General features: G+C 41.2%; 1 protein-coding gene across 2 annotated transcripts in view; it reads right to left on the bottom strand.

Annotated features, from left to right (window-relative positions):
* The window catches only part of MMD (monocyte to macrophage differentiation-associated), a 34,597-nt gene extending 12,550 nt beyond the window's left edge, over positions 1 to 22,047 (bottom strand). The window contains exons 1-6 of one of the 2 annotated variants that reach the window (XM_011979246.1): positions 22,010 to 22,047; positions 14,472 to 14,553; positions 11,587 to 11,747; positions 8,085 to 8,159; positions 4,355 to 4,456; positions 2,066 to 2,135 (exon numbers count right to left, since the gene is read on the bottom strand). In XM_011979246.1, coding sequence (XP_011834636.1) covers positions 2,066 to 2,135; positions 4,355 to 4,456; positions 8,085 to 8,159; positions 11,587 to 11,747; positions 14,472 to 14,553; positions 22,010 to 22,035 — 516 coding nt within the window. In that variant the 5' untranslated portion in view covers positions 22,036 to 22,047. The remainder of the gene's footprint in view (positions 1 to 2,065; positions 2,136 to 4,354; positions 4,457 to 8,084; positions 8,160 to 11,586; positions 11,748 to 14,471; positions 14,554 to 22,009) is intronic. The other variant, XM_011979247.1, reaches the window with a different exon arrangement.
* Between the last annotated feature and the right edge of the window lie 6 nt (positions 22,048 to 22,053).

Here is a 22,053-nt window from a genome sequence, read left to right as displayed (position 1 = left end):
CTGAAATATCACTTCCTCTGGTACTTCTGTAATGCTCCCATAGCAGCCTGAACTTTCCCCAATCAAATATTTTATCAAATTTCATGATCTCTTTTTCTTTAGTAGGAACTGTATTTGCCTGCTTGATTCTATTGATTTGCTTTCCCTTAGGTATGTGTCATTTTCCAGTTTCTTGCCTAACTGGTAATATTTATTTATTATATATTTATTATTTATTTTATTACATTATTATTGATTTCTGATAATATTTACTTATGGTATATGCTAGGTTGTTACAGTAAAGATTCTGTTGTATTCCTTTAAAAATTGTTGAGTTTCGTTCTGTTAGGCAGTTTATTTACTAGAGGATCAATTTTATCCTTTCTATGAAGGCAATGTGGGGGATCATCCTGCTTGATTATCAGAAACATTACTCACCCGCTATTGTACCACTTACGGAAATATCAATTACAGATTTAGGCTAGTAAAATTACTGGATAAACCTGCTCTTATGATACCCAGAGGGAATTTGCTTGAAATTCTACTCTAATAATTAGGCTGCGCAAACCTTGCTTATATTGCTTTGGGTGTCCTGAAATGCCCTCTAACTACATGGCCTTCAAGGCTGATTTTCTCATTTCTGTCACTAAACTCCTCCTCCTAACCATTCCCTGTTGCTTATACCATCTATATGTATTTTGGGTGCTAGGTAATTATTAAAACCATCATAAACCTCATATCTCAAAGAAATATATTTTGTTATAGTCTCATAAAGACATCCCCTGAAAAAACAGAACCAGATTTGAAAGTCTTAAACCTTTTATAGGTGTTTCTGTGACCAGGAAAAAAACTATCACAGAATTATGTTCCTATAGCTAGGCGTGAAGCTTATGCCTATAATCCCAGCACTTTGGGAGACCGAGGCGGGTGGATCACCTGAGCTCAGGAGTTCAAGATCAGACTGGCCAATATGGTGAAACCCTGTCTCTACTAAAAATACAAAAAATTAGCCAAGGGTTGCAGCCGGCATCTGTAATCCCAGCTACTTAGGAGGCTGAGGCGGGAGAATCACTTGAACTCAGAAGGCAGAGGTTGCAGTGAGCCAAGATTGCACCACTGCACTCCAGCCTGGGCGACAGAGCAAGGCTCTGTCCCCCCACCCCCCCCCAAAAAAAAAAAAAAGTTCTTACAATGTGCCTATGAGATTAGGAGTGAAATCATAAGTACAGTTCTTCTGAATGACATAGGCTCAGAAGAGTTCAAACTAAACACATTGGGACCTCTTTAATTAATATAGTGCCTAGAGCCTAAGATACTGGAATATATAAGCCAAAGGCCTGGTAACCAGGTGGATGGAACCATGAAGTTGTAATAATATATTTTCATTTCAAAAGGACAGATACACACAGACTTCTCAACAGTAATTCAATTTGAAAGGAAATTCAAATATATACATGCAACTGCCTATTACAGGTAATGTTACACTTTACCCACAAAAATCCCCAAAAGATATAGTCAAGCAAAGTAAAAGGAAAAAAAAAAAAGTGCTTGCCTTAGAAAACAGAACAAACAAAAAAAAGTGCTTGACTTATGACTTAAAAGCAAGGGAAAGGAAAAGTAAGAGTAAAGGGATTTGAAAAATATCTCTCTGAACCTATTCTGGTTCTGATTCAGGAAAGTACCATAAAGACAGAAACATACCTAAATTTATAGCTTTCCCGAAATGTACATGGTGCCTAGTGCAAGCTTACGAGTTGCTGGCACATTTCATTATTTTTATTATTTTTTTGAGACAGGGTCTCGCTCTGTTCCTCAGGCTATAGCGCAGTGGCATGAACAAAGCTCACCACAGCCTCAACCTCCTGGGCTCAAGCAATCCTCCTGCCTCAGCCTCCCATGTAGCTGGGACCACAGGCACATGCCACCATGCCCAGCTAAACACTTCATTATTTATAAGTTATTTTTCTTTTGAGTCTCTATTTAATGGACATAACTTCAGAAAGAAAAGCTATATATCATATCTATAATCATACTAAGTTCCAGCAGTTTAAAAGAAAATAACTAAAATTCTGAAGCCATGTCTTACCATTGACGTCACCACCAAGGCTGGAGAGAATCCCATTGTGAGATAGAAAAAGAGTTCAACCACCTTATACCTGTAGGAACAGAAGTGCAGTTAATTTAACTTATGCATTTCTATAACACCTAACAATTTACATACCAGCCTTTCCTTTCTACTTTTGAGAAAGAAATATAAACTCTTAACTATTCAAATACAACGTTATTTCTCAGTAGGCAACCACTAGGCCTCTAACTAAAACACAGTAGTTGAGTAGTTGAGTAATAAGGAACTAGCATTTCTTTCAGGGTTGAAAAGGCATCAAATCCCACATGCTACCTAGAAAATGTTTTCTGCCAGCCGGGTGCAGTGGCTCACGCCTGTAATTCTAGCACTTTGGGAGGCCGAGGCAGGCAGATCACGATGTCAGGAGATCGAGACCATCCTGGGTAACATTAACACCGTGAAACCCCGTCTCTACTAAAAATACAAAAAAAATTAGCCGGGCGTGGTGGTGGGTGCCTGTAGTCCCAGCTACTCAGGAGGCTGAGGCAGGAGAATGGCGTGAAACCGGGAGGCGGAGCTTGCAGTGAGCCGAGATCACGCCACTGCACTCTATCCAGCCTGGGCGACAAAGCGAGACTCCATCTCAAAAAAAAAAAAAAAGAAAAAGAAAATGTTTTCTGCCAAAAGTAGTTATCGTTTAACCCACTCCACCTTGTAAAAGATTTCCTCTTCTGATCCTAGAGTGTCTGCTTTCATTACCATTCCAATCCATAGCTATAAGTGAAATTCAGAAGATGAATGGAGATGCAGCCTGGAGCCTAGTTTATCAGCAAAAAGGAACGGCAAACCCTAACGAAAGGACCTGTAATTCTGTTTGTCTCTTTATTTTGCACCTGCACAAACTGTAATTTTAAGGTTCATCACATTAGACTACAAAAGATCTAAAAACTCCAAGAAATACATTGCACTGAAATTCAAATTACCTTTCAGCCTAATCAAACCAGACTATAAGCTCCTCAAAGGCAGGAACCAAGATTTAATTATGTTTTGATCTGTAAATCCTAGAATAGTACCCGACACAATTTAGGTACTCCCTAATGTCTGCCAAACTGAATGGCCAAGGGTGACTCATACCTCATTCATCGTGTTTTATACTCAAAGCCTACCATGAAATAATCATATAGGGGAAGAATGGGTTTATGGGCTTTGTTTATACCAGAAGGCCGGCAAAAGGAGAAAAGATAGTTGCCTTTCTTGACTTCCTAGTTTATTCAAGGATATAAATAAGAGATTTGAGTCCAAGAAGCAAACTGTTCCCTCGGACTTATATATACTATAATATATAACAGTACTCAGCAATGCTAATTATGGTAAAAAGGTATTTAAGTGAATTTCAGAGCCAAAAAGTAGTGAAAACTACCATTTTCTTCTTCTGAAAGGGGAAAACAATTTGGTACTTTCTGATAAACACAAATTATGTTCAATTCTGAGAGCCATTCTGCCAAGCACAATAGATAAAGAATTTAATGAACTGTAAATAAACCCAATGACAAAGATTTCATGGTTGTGTGTTTCTCAAATTCAAACATACAGGGTAACGAAAAGAGCAATGGAATCAGAACTGGGATGTTTGGGTCCTAATTTCCAGATGAGTCACTAATTTGATGCATATCCTAAATGTTCTGATTTTTTAATCATGAAGCTGGAATAGGGGACCTTGAAGGTCTCCTCTAGAGCGAAGATGCTAAATTTCAATAAGCTTTTGTTTTTATATTGCTCAATAATTAGGACTGTCAGCTATGAATAATTGGCTAAAAAGCAGTAACCTAGAGCTAGGATATTAAGAGTTCCAATGTCCTTCCCAACATCCTTTTTCTCAAGATACCCTTTTTGGAATACCCTATACGCCCTTCTTTAGGTAAATATTGTGCTGGGCATTTAATACCTATTTTCTCCGATCTTCATAAACACCTTGACAAGCGGCTGTTTTTCTCACATGATGACTGAATCACAGAGAATAAGGCCAATTTGCCTCATGCTATAGAAATGAAGTCTGACGGACTCCAAAGGGGCTGGTCACCATGTCCCCTCAACTGCATTATACCACACCTGTACCACTCTTGTTTTTCCACAGCAATCTTTCCACTAATAATGGATACCAAATGGTTTTGAAGATTTATTAAAAATAACATATTCTATTTATGTATTTCTACTATTTTGAAGTACGAATAAAAGTAAATTATATTGCAATGCAGGTAATATTTAGGCAGTCGATTTTAAAACTATCAAATGTAAATTATTTTCTCTTACTTTTCATGGTAGAGAAATACATAAATGGTTCCTCCAGCTGCCATGAGCCAGATAAACCAACGCATGTGAGATGCCAGGGGTCCAAGTTCACGAAGATTTAACCTAAAAATGTAAACATGACAACAAAGAACAGAAGTGATAAATGAAGGGAATTAACAGAACCTGTGTCATTGAAAACTGAGAAAGACTTAGGATAAGAGCAGGAAGAAAAGGCACTCAACACATCAAGGAGGCATTTGGGCAATTTAGGTAAAATTAAGCAACTAAAAGACAAATTTGTCAGTCAACCTTTAAGACTCAGAATTAGGCCGGGAGCTCACATCTGTAATCCCAGCACTTTGGGAGGCCGAGGCGGACGGATCCCTTGAGGTCAGGAGTTCAAGACCAGCCTGGCCAACATGGTGAAACCCCATCTCTATTAAAAACACAAAAATTAGCCAGGCATGGTGGCATGTGCCTGTAATCCAAGTTGCTCGGGAGGCTGAGAGAGGAGAACGCTTGAGCCCGGGAGGCGGAGGTTGCAGTGAGCTGAGATCACACCACTGCACTCCAGCCTGGGTGACAGAGCAAGATTTTGACTAAAAAAACAAAAAACAAAAAACAAAAAAAAAACCTTAGAATTAGTTTCGACATGGTTTAAAAATAGAACCAGCTAAAAGCAGACAAGTAGAAGGGAGTCCCAGCACTCTTGTGACGCCTAACTTACCCTATTAGGTAGAATGAGGTCAAGACTGCTTGCCCTTTAATTTCTGACTGTGTATTTGGGAGTGGATTGCTTACAAAGCTTAATGAGAACCTGGAACAAAATCCTGAACCAGGATCACATATCCACAGTGGATACCTAATACACAAACCAACTGTCTCCATTATTAATCTCTCTGCCAAGAGAGAATATGAGAAGAATTACTCCTAACATACATTATGGAAGACATTTTGTTGGAATTTAACCATGGACTGTTGTGAGGTCTGAATTTTAAAATGCTGCAAACTCATTTGTACTAACTTCATATTAAGAATACATGAGAAGTCTGGGAACAGTGGCTCACACCTGTAATCCCAGCACTTTGGGAGGCCGAGGCTGGCAGATCACTTCAGGTCAGGAGTTCAAGACCAGCCTGGCCAACATGGTGGAACCCAGTCTCTACTAAAAATATAAAAATTAGCTGGGTATGGTGGTGGGCACCTGTAATTCCAGCTAGGGAGGCTGAGGCAGAAGAACCACTTGAACCCAGGAGGTAGAGGTTGCAGTGAGCTAAGAAAGCGCCACTATATTCTAGCCTGGGTGACAGAACAAGACTCTGTCTCAAAAAAATAAAAAAATAAAATAAATGAGGCCAGGTGTGGTGGCTCACACCTATAATCTCAGCACTTTAGGAAGCTTACATGGGTGGATCACCTGAGGTCAGGGGTTGGAGACCAGCCTGACCAACATGGTGAAACCCCGTCTCTCCTAAAAATACAAAAAAATTAGCTGGGCATGTGCCCATGGTGGCATGTGCCTCTAATCCCAGCTACTTGGGAGGCTGAGGCAGGAGAATCTCTTGAACCCAGGAGGCAGAGGTTGTGGTAAGCTGAGATCACACCATTGTACTCCAGTCCAGCCTGGGCAACAAGAGCAAAACTCCGTCTCAAGAAAAAAAAAAAAAAAAAGAATAAATGAGAAAAAAACAAATGTTGTCCTGATTATCTATAACTACAAAAGTCACATTTCCAAATGGAAAAAGTACAGCCTACATATCTAAAACTACAGGTAAACAAATTGCCTACTCTGATATTTAACTCCTCAGCTCACATTTAAATTCTTTTTATTCATTTACTTATTTTAAATTAAAGAATTTAAAATAACTAAAGTAAGGAATCCTGTTTGGAACACCCTGTAGGTTCCTACTGAAATAAGCATTGTTCTGGGCATTTAATATCCATTCATAAAGGCCTTTCAGTGTGCTTCTTCCAACGTGAAGCCAACCTATAATTTAGTCAGATGCTGGGCAAAGATAGCACTTACTTTTTACTCCTTCAGATAATCAGGTTTCTTTTGAATCATTGATGCTGCATTAGCCAGAATCTAGAGGCATCCTGTTTCTAATGACTGCAGTAGATGATAGCAAAATATAAGCTTCTGAGTTTTTAAAACTGGATTATGTCTTGTAGAGGAAAGCTAATGTTTCTTTAAGAGTTTCAAAGCAACAAAAGATTATATTTGATCAGCACTAAAAAGGCAGAAAGATCAAAGGCACTAAACAGAATACTAGGTATTTTAAATAGTTAACTCATGTGGCCGGTTCTCTTACTCCGCAAAAGAAATGATAAACACACTTGCTATATAGTAGCTACTGCACTTGAGGTGAATTGAAGACAAATGGCTTAAATTTCAAAAACAGGCTGGGTGCAGTGGCTCACACCTGTAATCGCAGCACTTTGGGAGGCTGAGGCGGGCAGATCATTTGAGGTCAGGAGTTTGAGACCAGCCTGGGCAACGTGGTGAAACCTCGTCTCTACTAAAAATACAAAAATTAGCCAGGCATGGTGGCACATGCCTGTAGCCCCAGCTACTCAAAGGCTGACACAGGAGAATCACTTGAACCTGGGAGGCAGAGGTTGCAGTGAGCTGAGACCACGGGCCACTGCCACTGCACTCTAGCCTGGGCAACATAGTGAGACTCCGTCTCAAAACTAACAAACAAACAAAAATGGCTGAGTATGGTGGCTCATGCCTGTAATCCCAACACTTTGGGAGGCAGAGGCAGGCATATCACTTGAGGTCGGAGTTTGATAGCAACCTGGTATCGACAACATGGTGAAACCCTATCTCCACCAAAAAAATCAAAAATTAGCTGGGTGTGGTGGCACATGCCTGTAGTCCCAGCTACCTGGGAGAATGAGATGGGAGAATGACTTGAACCTGGGAGGTGGAGGTTGTAGTAAGCTGAGATGGCGCCACTGCATTCCAGCCTGGGAGACAGAGTGAGACCCTGTCTCAGAAAATAAAAAAAAATAGGCCAGACATGGTGGCTCACGCCTATAATCCCAGCACTTTGGGAGATCAAGGTGGGCGGATCACTTGAGGTCAGGAGTTCCTGATCAGTCTGGTCAACATGGTGAAACCCCATCTCTACTAAAAATACAAAAATTAGCCAGACATGGCAGCACGTGCCTGTAATCCCAGTTACTCAGGAGGCTGAGGCAGGAGAATCTCTTGAACTCGGGAGGCGGAGGTTGCAGTGAGCCGAGATTATGCCACTGTACTGCAGCCTGGGCTACAGAGCGAGACTCTTGTCTCAAAAAAAAACAATAAAATAAATAAATAAGCTCGCTTTCCTCATACATATTTACAGCATTTCCACTTAAACAATTCAATTTTCTAGTGTTCTGAACAACAGCAGAGGTACAGGGAAACAATATGGAGAGCAAAGGTTACAGATTTCAAGAGTGAGCAAGCTATCTGCACACATGGTGAAACCCTATCTCCACCAAAACCTTTGCACTTCTTCTCGAACAATCCAATACCAAGATATTATAAACAGCAGCAATATTCTCCCCTTCAAATATGCAATCTGACCCAAGTACATCGAATGGGAAAAAAAAATGCATGCACGTATGTGTTCAGGAGGAGGGGACGTGGTGTACACATGAGGGCTGAGGGTGGGGACAAGAGGAAGAGAGGAAAGGAGGAGTGAGGAATTCTAATCATAAAATCACTACCTTCAAAAATAGGAAGACTGTATCTTACCATGGAGCATAAGAAGCAGCAATGAAGAAATAGATAACCATTCTATCACACATGTGAAAACAATGCTCCACTGTCCTAATGAGGGGGAAAAAAAAGTTAAGTAAGTTTTTCAGAAAGTGTTCAGATAGGAAGTATGGGTTATCACTCCACTATGTTGCAATTTCCATTCTTGTTCTTGTTCTCATGGCCTTTACACTTGTTCTGCCAAGGGCACACACATTTTTGTTGTTGCTAATGTTATGAAGTCATGAGTAAAAGCTTTGTATTATTTTTTAGGTTGCACATACAATAGATACTCTCAGCATATATGAGACATAGGGACAGAGCTCCATGATAGTCAGGAAATCTGAAGTGGTTAAAGCAAACAAACAGAATCTGTCTTTTCTGATGTTTTCCATTTCTTTTGGATCCCATCTAACAGAAAAATGAAGTTCCTGGAGGGCAGACCACCTTCCCCCGCTCACCCCAGCTCCTATCAGTGCAGGGCAAAGTCCTGATGTTCAGTAAACACTCCCTGAGCTGAAATCACATTCTTTGTATCTTTTTAGAGTGTATTTACTGTTTTTACTTCAAATACCCTGGTGTGGATAGTAAATAGTAATAAAGGAAATTCAGAAACTAACTTAGGAAAAACAGTAACAAAAACAAAGAAAGGCACATTTACTACAAAAGCATGGCCACCTGTATTTCTAAGCAAGTTCCTCCTTCCAAAACTGAAAAGTCAGGGGTCTACGTACAAAGAGTTTGGTTCACTGAGGTCTATTCATAAAATGGATTAGACGGAATCTGCCCTTTACTGAGGTAATTTAAAAGTACAAATTTGTAGTATCATCTTGAATCTATTTTCACTGTCCAAGCAGGTATAACTATAATTTGAGGGAACACCAGTATTAGACTTTGCCTCCCCCTACATGTAACATTGACCAAAGCAAACTAATAAGGACTTGTGTAAGTGAAAAAATATACCCCGTAAAGGCTGGGCGTGGTGGCTCACACCGATAATCACAGCACTTTGGGAGGCTGAGGCAGGTGGATCACTTGAGGTCAGGAATTTGAGACCAGCCTGGCCAACACCGTGAAACACTGTCTCTACTAAAAATACAAAAATTAGCCAGGTGTGGTGGCACAGGCCTGTAGTCCAAGCGACTCAGGTGGCTGAAGCACAAGAATCACTTGAACCCGGGAGGCAGAGGTGGCAGTGAGCTGAGATTGCACCACTGCACTCCAGTCTGGGCAACAGAGTGAGAGTCTGTCTCAAAAAAAAAAAAAAAGAAAAATGTATTCCATAAATATATATACCTACCATGTATCCACAAAAATTAAAAATAAAAAAAAAGTTTTAATGGAATGAAAAATACATTTGTGAGAAAGAATGGGTTTCAGTCTATTAGTCATCAGAAGCTATAGCATACCCATAGATGATACTTTATGCCATAGGTCTAAAGAAGTGAACACTACATCAATGCTTTTCAAACTTGACTGCACATCATCAGCTGGGGAACTTGTAAAATACTGTGATGGCCTTCAGTTCAGAAGACTCTGAAGGGCTAGGAGGTGAGATAGAGGTTGGAGGAAGGGGAAGAACAAGTTTTTATAACTCCTTGGATGACTGTGATTCCTAGCAAGGTTTTGGGCCTTTCTAATTCTGTTTTCTAGATTGTTATACGCTGTTAGAGTAGGTAGACAGATCTGGAGTCTTATCCAAGATCTGCCACCGACCTCTCTGACTCTCACTTTCCTCATAGCTAAAGTGAAAATAAGATCTTTCTCATGGAGTATGTGTGAACATTAAATGAGATAATGTAGGCCATGTATCTAGCATAGTACCTAGCACACGGGAGCACCTACCATGTAATAAATGCTAATTCCCTTCTCACTTTTACTTAAATAAGCCTTTTTTGATATTTAAAAATTCTATAAGAGCAAAAATCTACACATGGCATATGATTCTAGCAGTGCTATTCAAAGTTCAAGAGAATCTAGTTTCTATTACACCTCTGGCAGGAAGATCCAGAATACTGAAGTAGGTACCTACAACTTTTTATTGATCCAGAATCTAGATATCGAAACCAAGTTTGCTGAGACAACCACAAGCACTAAATTGTGCCAGGAAGATAATAACCTTTTAACCTGGCCTCTGGGCGCTGTGGCAGTGTGTCCTAAGGAGCCAGGACAGGCACTTTTGTGGTTCTCTTGTGAGTGTCCCAGAGTGCCCTTGTGATTCAATGCTGTAGTTTTATTTTAAGCCCAGGAAACTGTCATCTTACAGGAAAAGGTAGCAGACTGCAAGCTATATGCAATATTGTAAAAGATATGGTGAAAAAAACTAGGACTTGGAGTCAGAGGTCTTGGAATAATCGGATTCTGCTGGTTTCACTGACTCAGACAAGTCAGGTCACTTCTCTGAGCCTCAGTTCCCCCAAATAAAAATTAAGTGATTTGAATTAGATGATTTATAAAGATCCTCCCAGCTCTAAAACTCTAGGATTCTACATGTGAGGGAACCAGTAATCATCTCATAAATCTCAAATCCTGCTTGTAAATGAAGCATATCTTTTAAATATCAGATTGTTTGAATAGTTTGAGGTTTTTTTGGACATTCTTTAAAACCAAAAGGCATATTCGAGTATTTCTTTAAATTGCTCATACTCTGCTCTGAATCTTCCTGTTTTGAAAAGAAGTTTTGCCCTTTAGGGTTGTGCAGAATCCATTTCACAAGCAACCCATTCCCACCTCAATGGTGTGGTGCTCCAAAATCAATCCTTCACTCAGAGGAGGAAAGCTTTTACGTTCTTCTCGTTGGCAGGCCAAGAGCTATAGTATTGTTTTGAAAGTGCTTGACGGCTATTAATAGCAAAATATGTGAACTTTGAATAATATACACAAGACTTAATTCTGAAAGCTAAACTTTGCAAAATGGTAAACTCAAACAATAAGTATACCTCCATACTTCACACACTTGTGGGGTCTTTTGTAATTTTCAAGTTATTTTCAAGTACCTTATCTCATTCACCTATCACACTGACTGACTCAGGTATTATTATTCTCATTTAAGTGATACAGATACTGAGGCTCCACAAGGTCAAGTGATTTACCCAACATTAAAGAGTAGGGCTGGGCCTCAAAACCTGCCTGCTGACTCCAAGCTCAGTGTGCTTTGTCACTACCCCACAGCTGCTGCTCCCATCATATCCTTAGTGTGCTTGATAGTATTGGAAAATAGCTCTCAGGTTTTTAAGTGGTAAGTCCTGGGGAATCAGTGAGGTTTTGTTTGGGGTTACTGAGCAAAGGCCTGCCTTTTTAGATGCATACTGGGGAGGAGTCCTCAAACTTCATCCAGTCCAAAGAACAAGTCCTGAATAATGGGATAGTATTCTAGTCTACAAGGCAGAAAAATGTCTACTCTTTGCCCTACTTGACTAAAGCATGCCAGCGTGGGAGGCTACCAAACATGTTGAGTCAACTATTTGGATCTGTTGAAACAGCATGCCATCCACTGTACCTTAAGTGGCTCTTTTTCCACGATACAATGTGAAATACTGTAGAAACGATGAAGAGGGCACAGAGTCCCATTCCATAAATCCATGCTGTTATCTTTTCCCAGCAGTCATCAGACAGCCGATGGAGGAGGGCACTGCCCACGATGGCCGGAACAATGAGGAACTGAGGGAAAGATAAAGAATGGTGAATGGAATATTCTGGCTTTTATGGAATTGAGTCTTTTACTAAAAGTACAGAGGTTTACCAGGAACAATTTTAGTAAAATAATCTTAAAGCAAGTATTTGTCTCTCCTGGATAATCGTAACGAGAGCCAGATGAAATTAGCTGCTACACTGGAAAGCAGGTAATACCATTCAGGGCCCAGGAATTGTGCCCACCAATGGGGATACAATTAAGCCATCAAGGATGCAACATTATTCAGCTGTTGCAAAACAGATGTTCTTTATCCTAATTTCATTAAATAAGGACATGTTTCATTCTACTTTGTAATCTGATTTAGAGTAATTACTTGAAAGATTCAAATAGCAAGCAGTCTGGGTGTGGTAGCTCATGACTGTAATCCCAGCACTTTGGGAGGCTGAGGCAGGAGAATCGCTTGAGCCCTGGAGTTCGAGACCAGCCTGGGTAACACAGCAAGACTCAGTCTCTACAAAAATTTAAAAAATTAGCCAGGCATGGTGGCAAACACCTGTAGTCCCAGCTATTTGGCAGGTTGAGGTGGGAAGACTGCTTGGGCCTGAAAGGCTGAGGATATAGTGAGCCGTGATTGTACCATTGAACTCCAGCCTGGGAGGCTGAGTGAGACCCTGTGTCAAAAAGAAAAAAAAAAAAAAAAGCCAAGCATATACGCAGATTTTTCAGGGAGGTCCTCATTTTAAAACATCTGTCCTGTTGCAATTGATATCTCAATATTTCAGGTCAGGATAATTGAACAAATCAAGTAATAGGTATTATAAAGTACATAGCAACACACACATACAAAAAGTCAATTGTTGAAGTTATACACCCTGATTTTCACTTTGGATCAGTACATTCCACCAATTTGAGAACTACTGCAGAGAGTGTTTTGGGGTCACTTCATTTTTAACAGAGCCTTTTAAATAAGCAAGAGCAATCCATTTCCAAGGCCCACCTATTCAAAAAATCCTGAGAATTTTAGAGAGAATTTTGCTTTCTGCACCATATTTCATAGTCCACATGGTCACAAACTTTAAGGTCTAGTCATACGTGTATGATTATGACTAGTAAACATCTTATCATGACAGAAACTCCCAGGAGGATAAACGACTTTATTAGATATTAGAAGAAGTATACTTGACAAAGAATACAATCATTAGCAATTTGCTTATCTTTTTTCTCCCCAAACCTACATTTGCCATCTTGCAACAGAATGTTAAATCCCCTAGATGAGACTGGCATGAGTTTTTCAGATGCTGAAGTTTTCATTGGCCCAAGCAAAATTAGAACATTAAATACAATTGCATCTCTGCTGGGAAGCAATGGCCACTGTAGGGGTGGGAGTCTATGGCTCCCCTCCCTATTTCAGAGGATTTAAGTATATTTAAGTACAATAAAGTTTTTCATAAAACAAAATGTATTTCATTGAAAGGAATGCCCTTTATCTTGAGATCTTGAGACCATGTCCTTTCTACTTTTCATGTTTAAGTATGTTCTCTCCAGTGAAATGATGACAAAAGGGGTGTTTTGTTTGTGTTAGAAATATTATTGGTCCCTGAAATCCAAAAATTCAAGATATGGTTTAATAAGATTATATTTTCTGTTCTAAAAACTTAATATGGAGGTTTTGTCAGGTTTCCCTTAACTACAGTTTACACAAGTGTTCCTTAGCCTGTGACACACTCAGAAGAGACAAGTTAGTTTATTCAGGTTCATCCTGAGTAAATATTATTCCTAAAGGTAAGCTGTGTGTCTCAGTATCTGAATAATTGTATTGTACCAACAGTGTCTATCATAAACTAGCCTGTTCTAAACATTCATTGTTAAAGAAGTAAACTGGTCTTTTCTCTATTTCTTGTTTTCAGACTGTATCCCAGCCACTATTTTTCCCTCAAAGTCACTAAATGCAAGGGAATAATGAAACCACAGATAAAGTAAAAAATTTATAATGACATAAGAAAATGCCATTAATGTCACATTAACAGGAAAACTGAAAATACATACATATTCACAAACACCCCCAACACAGACACACACACACACACACACACACACAAAGAAATGCACTAAAGTGTTAACAGTTTATTCCTGGTTAGTTTTGTTTTTCGTATACGTTTTTCAGTATTTTTTAAAGTTTCTAATAATGAGCATGTTTTGCTTTTATAATGCAGAAAAAAATTAACAGAAAAATTTATGGATCACATCAGCTTTTTCTTCACCAATATGGAATAACATCTCCTCTGGGGAGCAGTGGCCACTGTAGGGGTGGGAGGCCATGGCTCCCCTCCCCATTTCAGAGGATCACTTAATTTAAAAATGCATCGTTTTCAACAAATTGTGAACTCTCCTTGCCAAATGAACACAGCTGATTGTCTTGAAAAGGCGATTCATTTCATTCTAGGGGTGAGAGTCTTCATAAATAGGTGTCTTTGGTTTTTCTATAACTAGGGTATATACTATTATTATTCCCTTAAAGATCTTGTTGGAGAAAGCAAATCCAGGACAGAGCTGACTGTAGGTTAGAACACACAAAGCGTTCTACATGCTTATATAGCTTCTGGTGACGTGACCCAGCACTGATTTCCTGGTAGATAAGGTCACAGAGATGGGTAAATCCAACTAATTGCGCTGAGGTTACTAGAGTAACTACCCCTTCCTCCCCGCAAAGCCCTGTGGAAAGGTGGCAATGGCGGAAAACTTGTACTCACTGCGTGTGTGTAACAGTTAGCAGCATGTTCATAGCAAGTTGGCTTGTAGCGGCCATTGGCTGGAGCTCGATGGTTCATGAACCTGTAAAAACAAAAAGAACGTGACGTAAGAAAAACTCAAAGTGTGTGAAGAACAATGAGTAAACCTACCAGTGGGCATGTGGTCTATTCTAAGCGAGGAAGTGACTGGTGGAAATATCTAGTTGCAGTAATAAAGCCAAAGCCACTAAAGAGGAGTCAAACGAGCCAACAGCAATGATCCTTAAGCAAATACCCTAGTTTACTAGATTAAGCAGTCTTTCAGTTTATTCAAAAGAAAAACCTTCTATAACCAAAAGCAAACTTCTACAACCAAAAGCAAACAGAAACCATATCCACCCCTTCAACTGGAAGCCTCCTCCTCCATTCACACACACACACACACACACACACACACACACACACACACACACACGGTACAACTAAAAAAGAAACAAACAAATTTTTCTAAATTTTATTGTCATTTAGTGAAAAGGGATACACTACATTTGAAACACAAAGTTTCTATTTTCTCTCTTAAAATTTACAAAACTTTATACAGGCGCATCTTTAAACCCTACATCCCATGATTAACAGGCCTGTCCCACCAATTTCCCTACATTGTATTACCTGTCACCAGACAGCTTAAATAAATGATGCCTGGCTACCTCCAGGCAACTTAAAACAGGAGGTATGTTTTTCACCTTCATTATTCCTGAATTCCAAGAGTCTGCTTTAAAGACCAAACACATGACTACTACCTGATTCTTTTGGCGACAAAATTCATATATACACACAAATGTGTGCATGTATCTAAATATCAAAATCTGTTACATATATAGACATATGCCCATATTCCACACTTCCCTTTAGGCTAACTTTGTGACGATCAGTAGTACGGCGAAAGGCATGAATACCACAGAACCTAGAGAGGACAGCATTCTTCCATTTCAGTATGCTGAGTGAGGATGCCCTCCTCACCAAAAACCCAACCCATACCCACAACAGGTTTCATGAAGGACTCTGGATTAGTCTAACTCATCCTTTTTTTTCTCAGAAGAAGAGAAAAAAGCAGCTGTCTGAATAAAAGAAAGAAACAGATGCACAGAAACAGATGGAGGCAAAAAAAAAAAAATGAAAAAAAAAACAACTTCAACAGCATTCAGGTCGCAGAGGTCCACTGCATTCCTGTGCTTAAGAGTCTGTAAGACGTCAACAGGCTTTGCACAATAAATCATCCTTTTGCTCAAGCTAGTTTAAAGAAGTGTGAATGGCAGGGGGAGGTGGTTGGTATTTTGTGCCACTAATGAGTTGTAACTACTCATTACCTTATTCATACACACAATAAAAAATGGTACAAGGCTGAACCAAATGGTAGAACCAAGTTGCCAAAAATTGGCTAAAACGCATGACCAAGCCATTTTAGAGAGTGCCCAGTTTACAAATAAAAGACCAGTCAATACTCTCTCCCTGAGTTAGGAAGAGCCTGTTATCCTTAGATCAAATAAATAAAAATAAAGTGGCAGCCACTATTAACACAATACAGATAGTTCAGGTGGAAAATCCACTGTGGAATGAATTTGGGACAGTGAAGATATTTCACTTGGCCCACTGATGGGTTAAGATATTTAACTAGTGTACAAAATATGTACTTACTGAGTATAATCTACCAGATGGTTTGAAAATCAACTGTTAAAGAGAAATATACAGCTACTAGCTTCAAAATTTATCCAAGCTATTCTCAAATATAGTTAACTATTATCAAGCATCATCTTTTCTCCTCCGCTAATATTTTAAAAAATTTTACTATTTCCTAAGGGACAAGAGTGTTGCTATACAGTTCTTATTAGCAAAAAAGAAAATAATTACACTCTTGGGAAGAATGCTTTAAAAGTGTCCCAAGTATTGGAGGATATACCACATCGTTGCCCTGAGATATAACAACAGAGCTGTAAGTAGCATACCCTATTAGGAATTTTCAAGGGTAAACAGCAAGGCCCCAAGATGGCTGAAGTTAGATGAAACTGAAAGTGCTCTGTGTAGGGTGCAGTAAGTAGGATTTGTCTACCCACCACCAGCCTGCAGACTAAAATAGCAATTTATATCTCTGGCAGCCCAATCTAAAAATAGTCAAGCCATTACCCAGCAACAGGGATAGACTTTCACATTTTCTCCTAAAAACAAATAAACTGGATGGCCATGTTTATGACAGCTGAGTCCCTGATCACCTGGAATCATTCACATTAAAAAATAAAATAGAAAGTTATACAGAAAAATATCCCACCCATGGTGACTCAAGGCACTCTCTCCTGATGCACAGAGCAAGACACGGGCAATAGGGAAAGATAAGGGTAACTATCCTGGAAGCAGTTCTCTAAATCTGAGGCTCAGCAGGATAGACAGCATAATTGTTCTGCTGGGAAAGTACAATACAATTTTCCCATTTCTCTCTAACCTGCCAGGGTGCAATCAAGCCTCCTCCACAGCCTCCTGAAGAAATCACTCCTAAGACCTAAATGGAAAAGCAGATGTAAAATGTAAATCAACTCCCACACTCTGGCCTTCATCTCTTCCCCAAAAAAAGAAATGGGAAAGGTTCAAGTGCTGGTTATGGAAAACAGCATCCATTTATGGAAGACATCTCTATTTAAGGCGGAGTGGCCCTAATGGTTACTCAATGCCTGAGTAACCAGCAAGCTCTAGAGGGTTTGAAGGAAGGTGATTTAGTCCTGGGAGTGGGAATTGCACTTAATAAAACTACTAGTGAAGCAGGGTTTTTTCACTCATCCCTTCACTTTCTCTTTCAAAACTCTCCTGCCTTCCCCCTTGCCCAACGTTCTTATCACCTCCTCCTTCCCCCGTACCCCTCTCCCATGCCATGACAGAATTTCAAAACCGTGGAGGGAAAGAACAGATCAGAGGCCTGGGAACACTCCTCAGCACACTAACACACTTGAAATTCAGCCCAAAGCACTGTGCCCACTGAGTAGATCTGCAGACCACCAGCAGATCTCAGAGGCTGATCTCAGTAGATCAAATCCCGCAAGTGTTCCTCATTCTCCGAGTGCAAGTACCGTCAACGCTACCTTCAAAATATATTTCAAATAAGTCCACCTCATCACTTGAGGTCAGGAGTTCAAGACCAGCCTGGCCAACATGGAGAAACTCCATCTCTACAAAAATATAAAAATTAGCCTGGCATGGTGGCGTGCACCTGCAATCCCAGCTCCACAGCTCCTACCTTAAATAAAGACCTAACATCTCAAGTCTGTGCAAATACAAAGTCTCTTAACTAGTCTTCCTGCTTGACCCCCTATAGACTCTCTTCTTTACATAGCAGCTACAGTTTTCCATTAGAAACAGATCAGGGGCTGGGCATGGTGGCTCACACCTGTAATCCCAGCACTTTGGGGGAGCTGAGGCAGGAGGTCGCTTGAGCCCAAGAGTTTGAGACCAGCCTGGGCGATATAGTGAGATCCCATCTCTACACAAAAAAATGTAAAAATTAGCCCGGTGTGGTGGTATACGTCTGTAGCCCCAGCTACTTGGGACTGAGGTGGAAGGACTGCTTGAGCCTCGGAGGTCAAGGCTGCAACAGTGAGTTCTGATGGCACCACTGCACTCCAGTCTGGGTGACAGAACAAGACCCTGTCTCAAAAACAAACAACAACAAAAAACCCAGATCACATCACACACCCCAATCCCAGCTTAAAGTCTGCCTCTGGCTTCCCAAAGTGCTTACAATAGCACTGAAACACAGTGTTCATAGGCCCAAAAGCCCTGAGTGGTCTGGGCCTCACTCCCCCTCCAGTCTCAGGGTGGCATCTTTCTCTCTCTCCACCCTCTGGCTATACCACCTCTTTTCTGCTCCTTAAACACATCAAGGTTGTGTCTGCCTCTGGGTGTGTGTACTTGCTGTTTACTTCTGTCTAGGATCTTCTCCAGAATGCTCAGCTCTCTTCTCATCCTTTCAGCTCAGCTCAGATGTCACCTCCTCAGAGAAGTTTTCCAGACTATCCTAACTGAAGTATCATTTCAACCCTCCATATCCAACCAGAGCCCTGTGTCACAATTGGTAAGACTTTGATTTGTTTCAGCTTATTTTTTATTTCATCTTTTCCCACGGTAGTGTGAATTCCACAGGCTATCTTGTTCACCTTTCCATTACCAAACTCAAGTACAATGCCCAGCTTATTGCTAGAGCTTAATGATTGTTGAAAGAATAGAAAGACATTCCAGCTACTGCTGAACTATTTCGTCTTAACAAAGATATCCCATAGTCAATTAGTTTTACTGTGGACACGGCAGGTTCTGTAAGTAAGAGAAACACGCAGCCTTGGAACCAAGAGAACCCCGAGTCTCACAAAAAAACACTTAAAAGCCAAGACAATGGATGTTCCAAGGGCCCCTTCAACATCTCTTATGTTGCAATGTATGAGTGCACCCTTCTTACTATTAGCTCCCCTTTATGACTGAGCCTATTTGTTCAGGAAAAGCGTCCACTGTCAATAGTGCCAATCTTGACTTCATTATTAAATAAAGGAAGATGGCGTATATAAGGAGACTACCCCATGCCTATGATTTAGTGCTTTAAGAACTTGGGGAAAAAGACAATAGGTAGCCCTGTAAGATTCTAATACTTTAGATTAAAATGCTTTCCCACATATCCACTTTTGAAGCTAGTTACATGATCATGAGGTTGGGGCTGAGGAAAAGGGCTTTTTTTCCCTTGGATCTTTGGTTGCAAGACTGTTGAAATGAGTACACACCAACAAGAAGATACAGTAGAAGTTCTGTGGATCTTATACCTATATGGAATACACACAGATGTGGTGTGGGCAGGGAGTTAGAGAGAGAAAGAGGTGAGCTAGCAGCATGAGTGGTGGAGAGAGAGACATGAAGTTGAACTCTTAGATCTACCCCTTCCTAGCTGTATGACTATGGGCAAGTTTCCTTTCATTCTCTAAACCTATTTACTCTTCTATCAAATGGGTATATAATTTATGTCTTCCAGAGTTACAGTTGAGGATGAGTAATATACAAGTGCCCAGCCAGTGCCTGGCATAGATAAATGGCACTTAACAAATGTTAGCAGTTATTGCCATCAATCAGAGATGCTGTGAAGGGGAGAGGACGACTTTGTGTTTGTCTATGTGTGTGTAGGTATCTTGGGGATACTCAAGTGTGAAACAGATAAAACAAGGAAGATAAAATATGCCTCTGTGTTCCAGTGGAATTTTTCACATCCTAAGTTTGTTAAGAAGCCATCATTGCATAAACCCCTCCTCGTGCTCCTCTATTCAGTCCCAATAAATCTATCAGGGAGGAAGCACATCTCCCCTCAGAGACAGTGTGTTTGTACCGTCCTCCAGTTCCTTTGTAATTTACCTACCTGGGAATGCTCAGAAAGATATATCATAAACACAGCATGAAAAGGTGCAGAATAGTATCCTCAGCATTTTAATGTGTGAACCACAAAAATCAGGACATTCTCATTACATTACTTTTTGTTTATAGGCTTTATTTCCAAGTTAAAATTGATGCTTAGAAATATGTTTCCAACCTAGCCTATGATAGAGAACCAGGAAATTATGAGATCACACAAATCTTCAAAGAAAATCAGGGTGGGTCTAGATGTCATCAAGAAAGAAACTGTTAAATATCCACTGAGCAAAACACAAGCCCCCAAGAAAATTACAGTCTATGCCACACCAAAAGAAAATGCCTGTATTTTTAGTTTTTAAGTTAATAATAGAGAGCGCAAAAATCACATTACAACTGTCTAATAAGGAATGGATCAGTGTCCAGCAAAAATAATTAAAAAGTCAGTTCGATAAGCTGAGAGGGTAGCATCCTAAATGAAGTTTTTTGTTGTTGTTGTTGTAACACTGTTTTAACATTTGTGCAACAAATAATTGAACAGGGTCTTTTTTTTTTTTTCTTTTTAGAGAATCCAAAGGAATAGGTAAGAAAGACAAACTCTTAATCAAATAAGGAAGAGGCAATTTCACAGAATATTGCTACTGTTCTCTGAAAACAGGAAGAGCACAGACGTGTAGAGAAGTAAAACCAAATCAAACAAACCGCATGCACAGGGCTTCACTGATCATGCCTGAGTGCATGTTACATTCTCTCTAAAAGCCCCTCCGGTCTTCATTTCTGACATCAGGTTCTAAAGTCGGAACACTATGGTTCCATTTTGCCATTAGACACACTGATATGGAGTTCCCACTGGGGGAACAGTGCCAGGCATTCAACACCCTGACTGATAAGCAATATATTCAGAAGTCAATCCAAGTCTTCAAGCTGATCCCCTTCCTGGTGGCCCAGACCATGTCAACTCTTCTGTGCATTTGTTGCCTCCTTTACCCTTTGGGACTAGGGGAGGAATGAGATGGGTGAGTGGGCAGTGAGGGTATGGAGACTGGAAAGAAAAAAAAAACGTGTACTTTAAAATTCGGATATAAAAGATAGTGTCTAAAAACTCAACAACCTTCTGGGAAGATTTCATGCATTTCTTACAATTTCCCCTGTCCCTGCACCCCCAGCAAACCTGCTGGTGGTGAAGGTCCGGGAATTTACACAAAGGGATGCGGAGTTACCACAAGCCCTGGAGAGGTGAACTTTCACCCACTTAAACAGAAAAGAAAAGCCCGGAGCTCCTCTCAGAGCCTTGGGCTAACCTCCATCCATTGTTAGACGGTGGAGCCCCAGAGGGGAGTAAGGCCATGGCGCCCCCCAGCCCGGCATTTCCACCAGCTCTACAGTGAATGAGCAGCGGCCAGCCTTCCGGTGGCGCCTCCACGGTTCCTCCTCCTCGTTTCCGAACACCGGCGCCTCCACAGCAGGTCTCGCCACCCGAAAGCTAACATACCCCTTCGCAGAGCCCAAAATAGCACCGCCCTGGGACGCTCAGCTGGAGAACCAGCAGGGCCCCTACACGGCCAGGCAGGGCTAAGCTGGCGGAGCGTGCCTCAGTTTCCCTGTTCCTAGGGCCGTTCACAGACAAAGCACCCAAAATGCCTAGCACCCCGCTTTACGACAAATCTCTCCGCAGGGCGCCACCCGGTTCCGCGCGCCCCAGGAGACCCCCCCACCCTGGAGGTAAAGGGATGGAGGCCAAAGCCAAGTCGGAGGACTCGGGGGCGGCGCCCGGGGCTGGGGTTCGGGTTCCCAGAGAGAGCCAGAGCCCACCCTGTATGGGGATCGGGAGGGTGAGCCCCAGGAGCAAAGGGATCCCCGGGAAGGAGGACAGGCTTGGGGTCCCAGGTCCGGGAATCCATCCGAGGTCCGCAGATTGCGAGGGGAGACCCGGGTCAGGCAGGAGCTCCCATCCTCGGAGGAAGGGGATCGCCCAGGGACAGCAGGCTGGGGAATCCCCCGGGAGCTGATCCCGGGCCAAGGTGCTGGATCCACCCAGGATGGATCCAGGTGAGGAGCGGGGAGCCGTGCGCTTAACGGCGGGACTTGGGGACCCGCTCCTGACACGGGCAGCGGGACCGGGACGCCATCCCTCTCACCGCTGGAATCGATTCTTGAACCGCATTGATCCTCTGCTCCTCCT

The sequence above is a fragment of the Mandrillus leucophaeus genome, unplaced genomic scaffold (genome assembly GCF_000951045.1).
Source record: "Mandrillus leucophaeus isolate KB7577 unplaced genomic scaffold, Mleu.le_1.0 Scaffold20, whole genome shotgun sequence".
NCBI classification, from domain to species: Eukaryota; Metazoa; Chordata; class Mammalia; order Primates; family Cercopithecidae; genus Mandrillus; species Mandrillus leucophaeus.
This window is presented reverse-complemented; position numbering and strand designations above follow the sequence as displayed.